We start from the raw sequence: 16124 nt of genomic DNA, 5'->3' as shown, positions 1-16124 counted from the left end.
TTCACGCCTTCTCCCCGTTGTCCTCAGCCCTGCCAGGAAAAGGGAGGGCGAAGGAGAGAGCAGAGGAGGGCCCAGCTGACAGGAGCGAGCGAGCAGAAGCAGGAAGGGTGGGCCGCAGCACCGAGAGGGGGCATCAGGGTGGGGGTGAGCTGAGGATTTGAGACGTGTCCCACCAAAGACCCAGCTCCCCCGGGCCGCACAGCCAGATGGCTGCCTCATTGGCATTTCCCTCACATCCCAGCATGATTGGACTCCAGCTCAGAGCGTCTAGAGACAATACACTGGAAGTGCTCTGGAAGCTGTCAGGGGCTGGACTCAGGGAGAGGCGACCCACAGCCTGGCCCCAAACCCAAGCACCACAGCACCTGCTTCCCCCCACCCCCATCCCACTCTCCCTCATCTTCAGTCAGAAACTCACTATTTTTAGGAAAAGTGGGAGACCTCGGAGCAGATCCCTGAAAGGAATCTGCTGCGTGACTAAGCGGAGGCAGGAACGTCACAGCGCAAGGGCCCACGCCCCGTGCTTGGCCAGCTGGACCATTGTGGCCGGTGCAGCTGCAGGGAACCAGCCCGGAGCCCACGCAGAAGGTCCCCTGGAACCAAGACTTGTGCTGAGAAAACTTGTCTAAGCACAAGAGGCCACCCTGGCCCCACACTCACGCGTGTGCACACTTATACACGGACACACACTAACACACGCATACGCTTGCTCATACATGCATGCACAACTTTTTACCAGCTGAATGCAGTAAAAGTCAGAACCACACACAAACCTGCGTCCTGGCCAAAACAGTGGTGATGATATAGACACTGGCAACCTGAGGAAGAAATGAAAAAACCGTAGGCTGTTTCCCTCAGTTGAGGGCCTGGATTATGGTTCCCGGTCCTTGGCGGGAGGGGTCTGGAGTCCTTCGGACTAAACCTTTCTGCTTCCATGCCTCTGCACACAGGACCAGTTGGCAGGGCTCCTGGCTCCTGCTTCAGAAGGTGAGCCCACCCAGTCTCTGCCGAGTGAAGTGAACAGCAGTTTACACCCCGAACCTCCCAGCAGTCCATCGGCACACACACATATGCACACACATGCACACCCAGCATGCATGAACACACATACCCAGCACACACACACATGTATGCATACACACACACACACACCCAGCATGCACATACACATCCATGCACACCCAGCATGTGTGGACATGCACGGACATGTATGCATGTGCACACACATGCACACACATCTGCACACAGTCTCTTTTATGTGGAGTAAAGAGCCCTCCTGCATCAGGAGAGTCAGACAGACCTGGGTTGAGTCCTCCAGGTGCAATCCAACCTCTTTTTAATCACACCACGGCTCACAGAGAAGCTAATATCTGTGTGACACCCAGGGCAGATGGACAAGCCTCGGTGAGAAGCACCTGCTGCCATCTAGGCGTGACAGTCCCTTTGAGGCACAGATGCTCCGACGCAGACCCATCTGTAAAACACGGCAGTGCCCACAGTGCAGTTTTGGACTCTGTGGGAGCAGAGGGTCTAGCAACATGAATAAAGGTGCCCAATAAGTAGGAGTGAGGCCAAGGAGAGATGTGTGGTGGGGGATCATTGAGGTGACTTCCAACAAGAGGTGCCAGCTCTTACCTGCAGCACTGCTGTGCCCTCAGGAGTCTGGTTCTCACTGCAGACCCCTCGCCTGTAAGACTGAGTGACCAGACTGCACCCCACCAGCAAAGAGAGGGGCAAGTCTGTGCGAACCCCCACCTTGTGGTCCCACCTCCACGCTGGGCACTGGCCACCTTCTTCCCTTCTCCCCACTTCCTTCTGTGGGGATGAGGCACAGAGCTGAACCCAGCATGACCTCTAGCACAGTCGGGGAGTTCCCCTCCTTGTCTGGAGCAGGGCTGCATGTCCCCAAGGCAAGGCTGGTCTGGCCACCTCCCCAGCACGCCTGAGCCCAGGTCTGGGCACCCAGGAGATCCCAAATTCTCGGGCAGACCCCCAGGCAGAAAGGCTCATAGCGTCTGTGGGATTACCTCCTTCCCAGGTATCAAGTGCGAGGGCCTGGCTGCCGCCGCCCAGGACCTCTGCCACAGGTGGGAGCCCTAGAGTGGTATCCCTGCCCCCTTCCAGGCATCTGATTTTCCCAGGGGAGGTGCGAAGCTGGAGATCTACAGCAAGGGGGGCAGCGGTGGGTGAGTCAGCTGGTGCCCTCCCAGGACTCAGTAATCGTCACTAAGAAAGGCTTTGCTGATGACAGTGTTTGCTGGGAGTCCGTGTGTGCCTGGGGACTGGCGGCTTCTCCCAGGCAGCCAGCGGGACACCATGAGCCTCAGCGAGGAGCAGGTGCAGGACTTCCTCAACCAGAACCCCAGCTTCACGGACCAGTACTTTGGGAAGAAGCTGAGCCCAGAGAATGTGGCCGGTGCCCATGAGGACGGATGCCCAGCAGACTGCACCAGCTTCCGTGAGCTATGCCAGGTAGAAGAGAGTGCGGCCCTGTTCGAGCTGGTGCAGGACATGCAGGAAAGCGTGAACATGGAGCGGGTGGTCTTCAAGATCCTGCGACGCCTCTGCACCATCCTGCGTGCCGACCGCTGCAGCCTCTTCATGTACCGCCAGCGCAACGGCGTGGCTGAGCTCGCCACACGCTTGTTCAGCGTGCAGCCCGACAGCATCCTGGAGGACTGCTTGGTGCCCCCTGACTCTGAGATTGTCTTCCCGCTGGACACTGGGGTCGTGGGCCATGTGGCTCAGACCAAGAAAACGGTGAACGTTGAGGATGTGACCGAGGTGGGTTCTGGACCACACCTCGCAGGGCGGGTGAGGGGTTACCCTGGGCCCCATGGGACAGGTCAACCCACAGGCTGTGTGGGGACCCTCAGTTTTCAGGAAGGTGGCCGAGGGTGTGGGGCTGACGAGTGGAATGGAGCCCAGTCGGAGCTCGCGGGAAGGAAGGAAGCCCTGAGGTAGCTGGGAGGGCGGCCTGGGAAGGCCCTGCTGTCCCCTTGACCCACGGCTCCCTGGACGGGGCATTGAGGAGGAAGGGGTCAGAGCAGGGGCTGTTGCCCCCAGAGCCCCAAGCTCACAACCCCATAGGAGACCACGCTGCTCACTGCGAGGGCAGCTTTGGGGGTTCAGGAGAAGCAGCGAGAGGCCAGGGCTGGTCCAGGGCAGGGCGGGGGGGGTGGTGGACAGCAGTGCAGGAGCTGAGAGATTCAGGAGGACCAGTTCTTGTTGGGCAGGAAGGAGAGAGTGCCAGTGACCCTGCTGCGTGTGGCCCATGCACCAGGAGGACCGCTGCCCCCGGGGGGAAGAGTGTGGATGGGGTGGGGGAAGGTGATGTCAGTCTGGGATGCACTGAGTTTGAGGTGCCTGTCGGACGTGTGAGGGACAGAGGCCCCGAGGTGGACAAGGGGCTCTGGGGAGATGCAGCCCACGTCCTGCTCCTCTCCCTTCCCCGCCACCACCTCCAAGAGGGTCCAGCCTGGGAGCCGTGAGCTGGATCAGCCTCTTCCACTTCCTGTGAAGGAATCCAGAGGGGATCACCCAGTGGGTCAAGCCTCCTCCAAAGCAGCAGCTGTCCCTGTCTCTAGAGACAAGGGACAAGTGCCCGGCCCCCAGCTCCCGGCGCCTGGGAAGGAAGCAGCCGTGGCTCAAATCCTCTTAAACGTATCTGCTCTAAACAGGCTTCGGTCCAGCGACCTGGATATAGTAATCTCTGGGATTAGCTTCATCTTCACTTTCCTTTTAGGAAATGGGTCACACACGAATCAGAATATCAGGAGCACAAACTGCCAGGAAAACAGGAAACTCAGCAGTGGGGGGCGCTCTCCCTCTCCCCTCCACCATCCCCTTCTCTCCTCCTCCCTCCCCCTCTCTGTACCCCGTCTCCCTCCCTCCTCTTGTCCCCCCCTCTCTCTCTCCCTCTCTCTCTCCCCTCCTCCCCCAGCTACATCCTGTGCCCTCCCTTCTCTGAGTCTGGGATGGTCCTCTCAGCCCCCAGCTGCCACCCTCCTCCACCCAAAGCTGTGCTGTTAGTCTGGTGGTTGCTCTGAGGGTCTGGTTCAAACTGCGTGGCTGTCCTAGTTCTTGTCTGCCCCTCAACGGCTGTTTCTCCCTGGGGACTTAGCTTCTCAGGACGCCTCCATCAGGACGGCCTCCTCTGAGGTCTCCCTGACTACCCAGCACCACCGACACCTCCTCTGTAGGACAGGAGTACCATGTTGGCCTCAATGCTCAGGGCCTCGCTGGGTCTTTTGTTTATCTCAGATGCAGTGGAACCAAGACTAGAGTCTAAATCAGCCAAAAAGCCCGTTTCCGTAAAGTGCGTCACAAAGCCCTAAGGGTTGCCAAGTGTCAGACTGCCAGGTTCACACATCAATTTACAGAGGGGAGGCTGAGGCAGAGAGGGCCTGTGCTCCACCTGAGGTGCCGGCAGCATCTGGGGGCGAGGCGGGTGGTCTTTGGAGAGCACTCTATGCCTGTGTAACAGGGAGCCCTCTCACATGGCAGAGACCACTGGTGTGTCGTGGCAGGAGGGGGACTCCGCAGGGCTGTGATGTCACCCTACCACCCTTTTGCGGCTCCTAAGACCCTGGAGAGCTTGTGGCAAGGCAGCCGGGCAGAAGCCCCCGGAAGGCTCAGGGTAGGGACGTGGCTTGGCCACAGCCACCAAGCCTCTGGACAGGACCAGACCCAAGTCCCGGCTCTGTGGTGGCCTCTGACACCCCCCAACCCAAATTGCAGTGGGCCCTGAGACACCTCCTCATGGGGGGGGGGTCTCAACCCAGTCATGTAGACCGACCATTGTGGGGTTGATGGAAGCAGGAACATGGCTTTGTGGGGAAGCTCCTGGGAACCAGGTCTGGCCTTGCCAGGCAGGGACAGGCCAAGAGGTAGGTGGAGGCCTGAGGGATGCTGGGATGCTGGGTGAGTGATGACGTGGCTCTGGGCAGTGGGAGAGGAGAGTTGGAGGCACCCCTGTGTCCGCCTCAGATGTGCATTAGCAGCCTCCAGGTTGGTGGGAGGCAGGTCTGGTTCCAGGGTTTCCGGGAGCCCGAGCATCACCCACTGCCCACAGGGCTCTGGGGAGAGGGTCTGACTCAGCAGAGAAGCCGGGTGGGAACATTGATGTGGGGGACAGTGAAGTAGAAGCGACACAGGCAGGGAGCCCCAAGCCTCCCTCCTGGGGGACAGGCCTGAATGGGCACAGGATCAGGGCCCTCCCTCCTGCGGGACCCTAGCCCCTAGGTGACTCTGCTCTGAGAGCATGGCTCTGGCCAGAACCTGACCTTGACCTTCCAAAGTCTGGTCACCTTGCACTGAGGGTATGGTAGGGACTGGTGAGCTGGCTGCAGACATACCCCGAGGCTGCAGCCACAGACAGGGGGTGAAGGCCCAATGCTGTGAGAGTGGAGGGGGTGTCTGGCGTGGTGTGAGGGACCTGGGAGCAGTCAGGGCCCTGCAAGGTCGCAGTGGGAGCAGGGGACGTGTCTGCATGAGCACAGTAAGGAGAGACCAGGATGGAGCCAGGAGGCTGGGTGGTGTGGCCCGGAAGGCGGCACCAAGAGCGGCAGGTGCTGTGAAGCTGCCCAGAGAGGATGCAGGCAGGTGCTGTGAGTGCGTGGACTCAGCCCCGAGCACCAAGGACACTGCCACACGTCGGCTCTGGGGCAAGAGTCCCTGGGCGCTCAGCTCCACTGCAGAAACCCAGGGCAGTGGCTGGGCCAGTGAACCTCAGCGGCCTTGCATAATGGGAGTCGGTGGCACGGCCAACGCCGCCACTGCTCGCACCTGAGGATTGATGTTCCTTTGACAGCAGGAGCCACATGGCTGCAGGTGGCAGCTGCCTCTCCAGGAGTCGGGAGGGAGAAGAGTGGGCACCTGCTGCGTGCTCCCTTTTCAAGAACATCCACAGCTGCGCTTGCCCCCAGCAGTCTTCCTCTGACACCCTGCTGGGCAGCGGGTACAGCTTCCCTGGGCTGTGTGGGGGCTGAGCAATGGAGAAGGCGCCAGAAGTCATCTGGGGCCAGTTGCCCCACTGTCTGCCACAGCCCTGACCATCCCTGAGTAACCCTGAGAGAGTTCCTTTAGCCACAAAGAACAAAATAAAACGAAGGGGCCCTTGTTCAAGTTGACCGGTGAGCAGTGGGACACAGAGCCATCCCATCCCTGCCAGAGGCCATACAGCAGGAAGTCCAGAGCCCAGTCCAGGCCGTCTGACTCCAGACCGTCCACCGTGGCCACCACGCCGGCTCACTCTGGCGTCGTGTAAATGAGTGTCAGCACCGGATAGTCAGAGGACGAGGCCGGGTCACGTCCACTCTGAGGGATAGAGTCCCGGGCACCAGGGGTCCTGGTCCAGGCAACCCTGGGTCACCTGGGCCAAGACAAAGCTCAGCTGATCTCTTCCCTGTAGAGACGAAACCAAAGAGCCCTTCAACCCTCCCGACCAGGAGAAGCCCCAGGGAGCCGCCGCGGGGGCCAGAGGCAGACAAAGGTCTATCATGGGGGCAACGACCCCGTGAGCAGACCCTGGCTGGAGCATAGGCCTGGAAGGCCTGGAGGGGCTAGTTCACAGGCCCTGGGGGTGTAGCAGACCCTCCCCCCCCAACTAGGGCTCACCTTTCATTCAGCCAACACTCATCTTTTGGGAAGAGCCTGAGGGGGCTGCCCCAGGGCGGCTGAAGGCAGACGGGGATGGCAGCCTGGACCAGGAGGGGCCTGGGGACGGGCAGACAGGACAGACTCAAGAGGCGTCCAGGAGGCCGGCTCAGCCAGTGGCAACAGGTAGGGGAGGACCCAGTCTGTCCACAGCCTGGGCGGGGCGCTGGGCAGGAGGTGTCCATGAGGGCTCTACGGAGTCTGCAGGACAGGCCGCTGGCAGTGTCCTTGTGCTGCCTGAGATCCCGATGCCCAGGGCAGGGCCAGCTGGGGCTCAGCACTGGCCCGGGCTGCAGCCTCTGTGGAGCTTAGCCCCGCCCGACCCCGGGGCCAGGATGCCAGGGCCCCTGTGGCTGGGCTGCTCCCCTCACAGCCCAGGATCAGGAGGAGGCCCCCCAGACTCAGCCTTTCTCTCCAGATGCTAAGACAAGCACAGGAGCAGCAGGTGACCACACAGCAACACCGTCTCTCTTCTCACCCTTTGCCTTTCAGTGTCCCCACTTCAGCTCCTTCGCTGACGAGCTGACCGGCTATGTGACGAGGAATATCCTGGCCACCCCCGTCATGAACGGCAAAGACGTTGTGGCTGTGATCATGGCTGTGAACAAGCTCGATGGCCCGTGTTTCACAAGTGAGGACGAAGACGTGAGTGTCAGGGAGCCCTCTGTGTGTGCGCGCATGTGTGTGCGGGCTGCCTACCATCCGAGTGCTCGCGTGTCCAAGGCCTGGTGGGGCATGCGTGTCTGCTGCTGTCTGTGTGTTCCTCTCCAAGGCCCGGCGCCAGGCTCGTCTGCATCTGCATCTTCCACGCAGCCGCGTGCATCTTCATGCGCCCAGGCCTGTGTGTGCCAGTCCACGGCCCGGCTGTGCAGTGTGTGCAGCCCCTCCTCCTGGCCACCGAGTGTCTCTTCCACAAGTGTGCACCTGGCACTCATTTGAAAGCCGGGTTCTTAACTCCTGGCGTTACAACTCCTATTTCAGGTTTTCTTGAAGTATCTGAATTTTGGCACGTTAAACCTGAAGATCTACCACTTGAGCTACCTCCACAACTGTGAGACGCGCCGAGGCCAGGTACGTCTGCCAGCCTCCCAGGGCTCCGAGCCGAGCCGTGGCGCAGAGCTGTGTGTGTCCAGGCGCCCACCCCATCTGGATAAGGACAGCGGTGCTGTGACCACCTGGGCGCGTCCAGGGCCAGCAGCTCCAGGGGGAGGGTCCATGGCTTTTGTGGGTGTGGGTGTGGTGCTGCGAGCATGCCGAGCTGCAGGCACGGAGGCCATGACGGGACATTCTGCGCGCCAGAACCGTGGGAGGCTCATCTGGCTCCCTGTCTGCTCACGGCCTTACCCTCCAGCCCACAGGGTCTGAGCACCTGCGAACACTGAGGGCACTGCCCTGCTTAGAAGCTGCTCACGCTCTCTTTGGAAGGAGCTGGGCTGGATTATGAGTGGACAATGGGAAGAGGGACCCACCCCTTGGTGCTAAGCCCTCGGTGAATTTAGCCCCCAGCTACACTGAGAGCCGTCAGTTCCAGGGCTGGAATCTGCTTCCCCCCCGAGCTGGGAGGTGTGGCGACCTGGTGGAGGCAGGTGAGACCTTGTGTTGTGGGAACAGGTGCGGAGCTGATGGGCCCCTCGGCAGAGTGCGGGTCCCTCCAGGTCCTCCTGCCTCCGAGTCCCGGCCCATGGGAGCCTGGATAAACAGTGAGTGGACTGGGAGAGGAGGCCAAAGGCAGCTCCTCTCACTCTGGGCCTGGGGAAAGCTGCACAAGACGTGGCCTCTGGGCTGAACCTCAGAGGACATCAGTGGTGACCTGGTCCCTCCACACCGTCACCACCTTCTGTTCTGTCTGCGAAGTTGTCTGCGTGTTGGTTGCCTGCTGCTCCTGTGCCTATCTTAGCATGCGGAGACAAAGGCTGAGTCTGGGGGCCTCCCCTGATCCATGGGCTGCGAAAGGAGCAGCCTGGGCAGGCAGTCTGGGGGCAACCCAAGCCCCCTGAGGGTCTCCTGGCCGCAGGCCGGCCCCGCTGATAGGCACCTGTGATAAACCCCTCCAGGAGGGCTACCTCCCTGGGGCCAGGACCGTGTGGGGCTGAAGCCACAGCCCAAGGAGGACGAGGCCCCCGTCCTGGTGCTCGCAGTGTGGCCCATGCAGAAGGGGTGGTGAGGACACTTGAGGGAGAGGATGGGCGAGAGGGTGCCCAGGGCAGAGGGAAGGGTGTGGCCAGGGCCTGAGGCCGTGGAGGAGCTGACAGCCAGCAGCCAGCGGGACTGCAGCGTAGGGGCTGAGCAGGGGCCGCCGAGCGGTCAGGCAGGGCTCAGGGCCAGGCTGGGGAGAAGCTGAAGGACTGAGATGGGCAGATGCGGCTCTACACTGGGTGAACGGTGCTCTTCAGAAGGAAGTCGCTATGAGCCCTGTCCTGTAGGGGCATTTGTCTCTTCTCACCCGTTTCCTAATTTACGCAGTCACTTGTTTGTACCAGTCTGGACTCGTGGGTGTTTCTCACGCTTGGGTTATAATCCAGCATGACTTCACTGATTCTGTTGCTCAGCTTGTTGCCTGTGTTGCCTCAGTTCCCTGCCTCATCGACTCCAGCCTTCAGGTTGTTCTTTATTTGATCAGTTAGTGAGTTTGGGGGGTTTTGCTCAACCTTACTCTCTGGAACTACATGATGCTCCAGGCTCATTTACGTATTTCCTGCCCAGCCTGGAGTCAGCCATTCCTCAAGGAACCCTGGCTGCTCTTATTGGAGAATGGTCTTAGAAGCCAAGATGTAGGTGCTGGGTGTGCTCTTTCTCTGGGGTATCCTAGCATCTAGGCCCTCTGAGCCAACAGAGCAAAGAGATAGACGTGTGCACACTAGCCTAAGCATACGCCGATCTATAATTATTTCTACATCAAACCAACTGTGTCTACATTAAGTTGAACACAAGTTCTTGCTGATGTCCCCAACTCTAATTCATTGCCACATGGATCATTCTGGCCTCCTCCCCTTGCTGGTACATAATTTCCACTCCAACAGCAAAGCACGTGGCTCCCATCATCCCATAACCCTTTACTTAATTGTTCAGTTCCAGGACACATGTACAGCAATGCCAGGATTGCTAACCTGTGTCCCAATGGGAGGCGACTTTGTCAACAGAGCACACTGCTGTGTGCAGTTGCTTGTACCGTTACTCTTACAGACTCCTCATTCCAAAACACCTAGGTCAGCACCTTTTTCTCCACCCGCTCAGTGAGGCAGCTCATGCATTTTAATGCAGTTAGATTGTCTTGTCAGAGTCTGCGTTCTTTCTTGGAGTCCCCCCACTACTAAATGCTTCTTTAGTTGCATATATCAGGTTCATTTTTTGTGCTGCAGATTTTAACAGGTTTTGACAAGTGTGTCACGACATGCATCCACCATTGTTGTTTGGTGCTCTTGAGTGGATTCCAGTTCCTAGCGACCCAGGAGACAGCAGAGTAGAACGCTGTCCAGTCTTTTTGCACCATCCTCTCATCTTCTGGTGGTATGTCAGACCATGCTTCACTGCTATTCATAACCAATTTTTCATGGCCAATTTTTTTGGAAGTGGGAGGTCAGGTCCTTCTTCCTAGTCTGTCTTAGTCTGGAAGCTCTGCTGAAACATGTCCACCTGCTGGCATTGTGAATACTGGTAGCATAGCTTTCAGCATCACAACAACATGCAGACGCCACAGCGTGGTGTGGTTCTCTGACTGGAAACGGACCCAGGCCGTGTTGGTGAGAGCACCAAATCTTAACCACTAGACCACCAGGTTTGACTATATCCACCATTAAAATATCATAAAGAATAATTTCACTGCCCTAAAAGTCTCCTATGCGCCACCCGTTTATCCCTCCACGCTCTACCTCCACCAAACCCCCAGCAATCACTGATTATTTTACTGTCTCTGTAGTTTTCCTTTTCCAGAATGTCATAGAGTTGGAATCGTACAGTGTGTGTAGCCTTTTCAGATTGGCTTCTTTCACTTAGTAATATGCATTTAAGGTTCCTTCATGGCTTGATAGCTCATTTCTTTTTATTGATGAATAATATTCCACTGTCTGGATGGACCACAGCTTATTCATTCAGCTGTGGAAGAACATCTTGATTGTTTCCAGTTTGGGCAATTATGAATAAAACTTCTATAAACATTTGTTTACAGGTTTTTGTGTGGACATAAGTTTTCAATTCAGTTGAGTAAATACCAACGGGTGCAGTTGCTGGATAATGTGGTATGCCTATGTTTAATTTTGTAAGAAATTGCCAAAAAGTGGCTGTGCCATTTTACATTCCTGTCCTATCGCTCTGCATCCTCACCAGCTTTTGGTATTGTCAGTTATTTAGATTTCAGTCATTCTAATAGGTGTATTTCATTAGTGTTTTCATTTACAATTCCCTAATGACAAATCATGTTGAGCATCTTTTCATATACTTATTTGCCATTTGTATATCTTATCCTTTGGTGAGGTGTCTGTTCAGATCTTTTGCCCATTTTTAAATTAGATTGTCTATTTTCTTATTTTTAGTTTTAAAAGATTTTTGTAAAGTTTGAATACAAGTCCTTTAGCAGATACATATTTTGCCAATATTTTGTCCAGAGGTATAGTTTGTCTTTTCATTCTCTTAACAATGCGTTTGGTAAAAACAGAAGTTTTAAATTTTAATAAAGTCCAACTTATACATTTGTCCTTCATGAATTATACTTGGGCGTTGTATTTTGAAACTCATCACCAAACCCAAGGTCACCTAGATTTTTCCTTGTCATCTTCTAGAAGTTTTGCAGTTTTTTGTTTTACACTTAGGTCTAAATTAATCTTTGTGAAAGCTGTTAGGTTGGTTCTAGATGCTCTTTTTGTAAATGGAGGTCCAATTTTCCCAACAGCATTTAGTGAAAAGACTAGCCTTTCTCCACTGAATTGCCTTTGCTCCTTTGTCAAACTACAGTTGACTATATTTGTATGAACCTATTTCTGTGCTCTCTATTCTGTTCCGTTGGTCTAAGTGTCTATTTTTTCACCAATACCATACTGTCTTGAGCACGATAGCTTTACCGTCTTACAGTCAAGAATATCATTTCTCCAACATTTTTTTTCCTGGAGTATTGTGCTGGCTATTTTGTGGTGTGTGTGTTTTTGCCTTTTCATATAAATTTTAAAATCCGTTCATCCATACCAGCAAAATAGCTTGCTGGTATTTTAATTGGGACTGCATTAAATCTGTACATCACGTTAGGAAGAATTGGTGTCTTAATAATAATGGGTCTTCCAGTTCATGAACAGAGAACATCTGTCTATTTAGATCCTCTGTGATTTCTTCAGAGTTTGTAGTTTTTGCATATAGATCCTGTACATATTTTATGAATTTGTACCTGCGTTCAATTTTTTATGCTAATGTAAGTGATATTATGTTCCTAATTTCAAGTTCTAATTGTTCATTGCTGCTATAAAGAAAAGCGACTGACTTTCATATGTTAACCTTGTATCCTGTGACTTTAAGACAATCACTTATTAGTGCCAGGTGGTTTTTTAATTGACTGCTTGGTATTTTCAGATAGGTGATCATGTCATCTGCAAACAAAGACATTTTTATTTCTTCTTTCCCAATTTGTATACATTGTATTTCCTTTTCTTGTCTTATTGCACATGCTAGGACTCCCAGTACAATGTTGGACAGGAGTGGTAAGAGGGGACCTCCTTGCCTTTTTCCCAGTATTAGGGGAAGATGTCCAGTTTCTCAACATTAAGTATCATGTTCATTGTAGGTTTTTGTAGAATTTTATCTAGTTGAGGAAGTGTCCCTCTATTTCTACTTTGCTTAGAGCTTTTATTCTGAATGAGTGATGATTTTGTCAAGTGCTTTTTGTCCCTCAATTGATATGATCATGTTACTTTTTTTTTGCTTTAGCCTGTTAATATGGTGGATTACACTGATTTTCAAATGTTGAACCAGCCTTGCATACCTGGGATAAATCTCACTTGGTCATGGAGTATAATTACTTTTACATATTGTTGGATTGGTTTTGCTAATATTTTGTTAAGAATTTTTGCGTCTGTGTTCATGAGAGATTTTGGTTTGTAATTTTTCCTTTTTATGATGTCTTTATCTGGTTTGGGGATTAGGGTAATGCCGGCCTCATAGAATGGGTTAGAAGTGTTCTCTCGGCTTCTATTTCCTGGAAGGGATAGTAGTGACCTGGCATAATTTCTTCCCTGAGTGTTTGGTAGAATCCAGCAGGGAACCCACCAGGGACTGGTACTCTCTTTTTGGAAGATTGCTAATTCTTGATCCAATGGCTTTAATACTTCAGGTCTGTTCAGATTATTCCATTTCCCCTGGTGTGGGTGTTAGTAGTTTTTGTCTTTCAAGGCATTGAGAAACTTATTTTATCTCAGTTATCAAATTTGAGGACATACACTTGTTCTCAATAATTATTATTTATTTATTATTTCTTTTCTTCTACCTGCTTTAGGCTTAAATTGATCTCCTTTTTCTAGTTTTCTAAGATTAGATTATTGATTTTGAGTCTTTCTTCTCTTCTAATATGTCCATTCAACGCTGTGCATTTCCCTCCAAGCACTGCTTTCATGGCATCCCACAAACTTTGATAAGCTGTGTTTTCATTTTCATTTAGTTCAAAATCTTTATAAATTTCTCTGGAGACTTCTTCTTGGACCCATGTATTATTTAGAAGTATGTTGTTTAATCTATTTTGGAATTTTCCAACTGTATTTCTCTTATTGATTTCTAATTTAATTCCACTGTGGTATGACAATATATTCTTTATAATTTTTATACTTTTAAATTTGTTAAGATGTGTTTTATGGCCCAGAATATGTCTATTTTGGTGAATGCTCCATGTGACCTTGAAAAGAATGTGTATTCTGCTGCTGTTGGATGAAGTAGTCTGTAGATGTCCATTACATCCAATATTGTTTAGTTTGACTATTTTCTTACTGATTTTCTCCCTGCTGGATCTATCAGTTACTGAAAGAAGAGCATTGAAGCCTCCAGCTATAATCGTGGATTTATCTACTGCTTCTTGCAGATCTCTCAGTTTTTGCTTCATGTAATTCAATGCTCTGTTGTAAGGTGCAAACACATTAATATGTCTTCTTGGAGAAATGACCTATTTATCATTATGTAATGTCCCTCTTTACCTCTGATAATTTTCCTTCTTCTGAAGTCTGCTTTGTCTAGTCTAGTAAAGGGTACATCTCCCTTTACATTTTTTCCCAATTATTTTTATTGTGCTAAAATACACATAACATAAAATTTACCATCTTAACCATTTTGTTTTTAAAGATTTTATTATTCCTTTTTCTCCTCAAAGCCCCCCGGTACATAGTTGTATATTTTAGTTGTGGGTCCCTCTAGTTGTGGCATGTGGGACGCTGCCTCAGGGTGGCCTGATGAGCGGTGCCATGTCCACGCCCAGGATCCGAACTGGCGAAACCCCAGGCCACCACAGCAGAGTGCACAAACTTAACCACTGGGCTATGGGGCTGGCCCCACCATCTTAACCATTTATAAGTCTACAGTTCAGTGGTATTAAGTACATTCATATTGTGCAATCATCACCACCATCCACTTCCAGAACTCCTGACATCTTCCCAAACTAAAACTCTATCCCCATTAAACACTAACTCCCCATCCTCCCCCCCTCGCCCTGGGTACCCCCATTCTGCTTTCTGTCTCTATGATTCTGACTACTCTAAGTACCTCATATAAGTGGAATCATACAGTATTTGTCTTTTTGTGACTGGCTTGTTTCACTTAACATGAAGTCCTCAAGGTTCATCCACGTTGTAGCATATGTCAGAATTTCCTTCCTTTATTTTTGTGAGGAAGAGTGGCCCTGAGCTAACATCTGTTGCCAGTCGTCCTCTTTTTGCTTGAGGAAGATTGTCGCTGAGTTAACATCTGTGCCAGTTTTCCTATATTTTGTATATGAGACGCCAGCACAGCACAGCTTGATGAGCAGTATGTAGCTTTGCACCTGGGATCTAACCCACGAAACCCAGGCCACAAAAAACAGAGCGCAGGAACTTAACCACTACACCACCAAGCTGGACACTTCTTCCTTGTTTAAGGCTGAATAATATTTCATTGTATTGATGGACCACATTTTGCTTATCCATTCATCCATCAATGGGCATTTGGAGTGCTTCCACATTTTAGCTATTGTGAATAATCCTGCTCTCAACATGGGTGTACAAATATCCTTTTAAAACCCTGCTTTCAATTCTTTTGGGTATATACCCAGAAGTGGAACTGCCAGATCATACAGTAATTCTATTTTTAACTTTTTGAGGAATCGCCATACTGTTTTCCACAGCAGCTGTGCCATTTCACATTCCCACCAACAGTGCACAAGGGTCCCAATTTCTCCACATCCTCACCAACACTTGTTATTTTCTGCGGTTTTTTTGTTGTTGTTGTTGTTGTTGTTGTTGTTTTTTGCAGTAGCCATCCTAATGGGTGTGAGGTGGTATCTCATTGTAGTTTTGATTTGCATTTCCCTAATGATTAGTGATATTGAGCATCTTTTCATGCATTTATTGGCCATTCATATATTTTCTCTGGAGAAATGTCCCTTCGAGTCCTTTGTCCATTTTTTCATCTGGTTGTCTGGTTTTTGTTGCTGAGTTTTAAGAGTTCTCTACATATTCTGGATATTAATCCCTTATCACATATATAATTTTCAAATGTTTTCTCCCATTCCATGGGTTGTCTTTCCACTCTGTTGATATTGACCTCTGATGCACAAAAGATTTTGATTTTCAAGAAGTTCAATTTGTCTATTGTTGTTGTTGTTACCTGTGCCTTTGATATCATATCCAAAAAATTATTGCCAAATTCAGTGTCCTGAAGATTTTACCCTATTTTTTCTCCTAAAAGTTTTATGGTTTTAGATCTTAAATTTCAGTACTTGATCCATTTTAAGTTAATTTTTGTATATGGTGTTAATTAAGGATCCAACTTCATTCTTTTGCATGTGGAGACACAGTTTTCTCAGCACTATTTGTTAAAAAGACCGTCTTTTCCCCATTGAATGGTCTTGGCACCTTTATCAAAAATCATTTGATCATATATATGAGGGTTTATTTCTGGGATCTCTATTATATTCCATTGGTCTAAATGTCTGTCTTTATGCCAGTACCACAGTGTTTTAATTACTGTAGGTTTGTAGCATGCTTTGAAATCAGGAAGTATCAGTCCTCCAGTTTTGTTCTTCTTTTTCAGGATTGTTTTGGCTCTTTGGGTCCCTTGAGAATCCCTATGAATTTTAGAATGAGTTTTCCTATTTCTGAAAAAACATCATTGAGATTTCAATAGGAATTGCACTGAATCTGTAGGTCACTTTGGGTAGTACTGACATTGTAACAATATTGAGTCTTCCAATCCATCAATTGGATGTATTTCTACCTATGTATGTCTTCTTTGATTTATTTCAGCAATGTTTT

General features: G+C 51.1%; 1 protein-coding gene across 6 annotated transcripts in view; it reads left to right on the top strand.

The window, feature by feature from the left end:
- Nucleotides 1-737: 737 nt before the first annotated feature.
- Nucleotides 738-16124, top strand: part of PDE6B (phosphodiesterase 6B) — a 35410-nt gene continuing 20023 nt past the window's right edge. For all 6 annotated transcript variants that reach the window (XR_011538394.1, XR_011538393.1, XM_070613512.1 and 3 more), the window contains exons 1-3: nt 738-2784; nt 7150-7302; nt 7639-7728. Coding sequence is in view for 4 of the 6 variants with exons in the window: in XM_070613512.1 (XP_070469613.1) it covers nt 2245-2784; nt 7150-7302; nt 7639-7728 (783 nt within the window). In the remaining 2 variants the exon portion in view is untranslated. The remainder of the gene's footprint in view (nt 2785-7149; nt 7303-7638; nt 7729-16124) is intronic.

This window comes from Equus przewalskii, chromosome 3 (assembly GCF_037783145.1).
Source record: "Equus przewalskii isolate Varuska chromosome 3, EquPr2, whole genome shotgun sequence".
NCBI lineage: Eukaryota > Metazoa > Chordata > Mammalia > Perissodactyla > Equidae > Equus > Equus przewalskii.
Note: the sequence above shows the minus strand (reverse complement) of the source record. Positions and strands in the feature narration are given on the sequence as shown.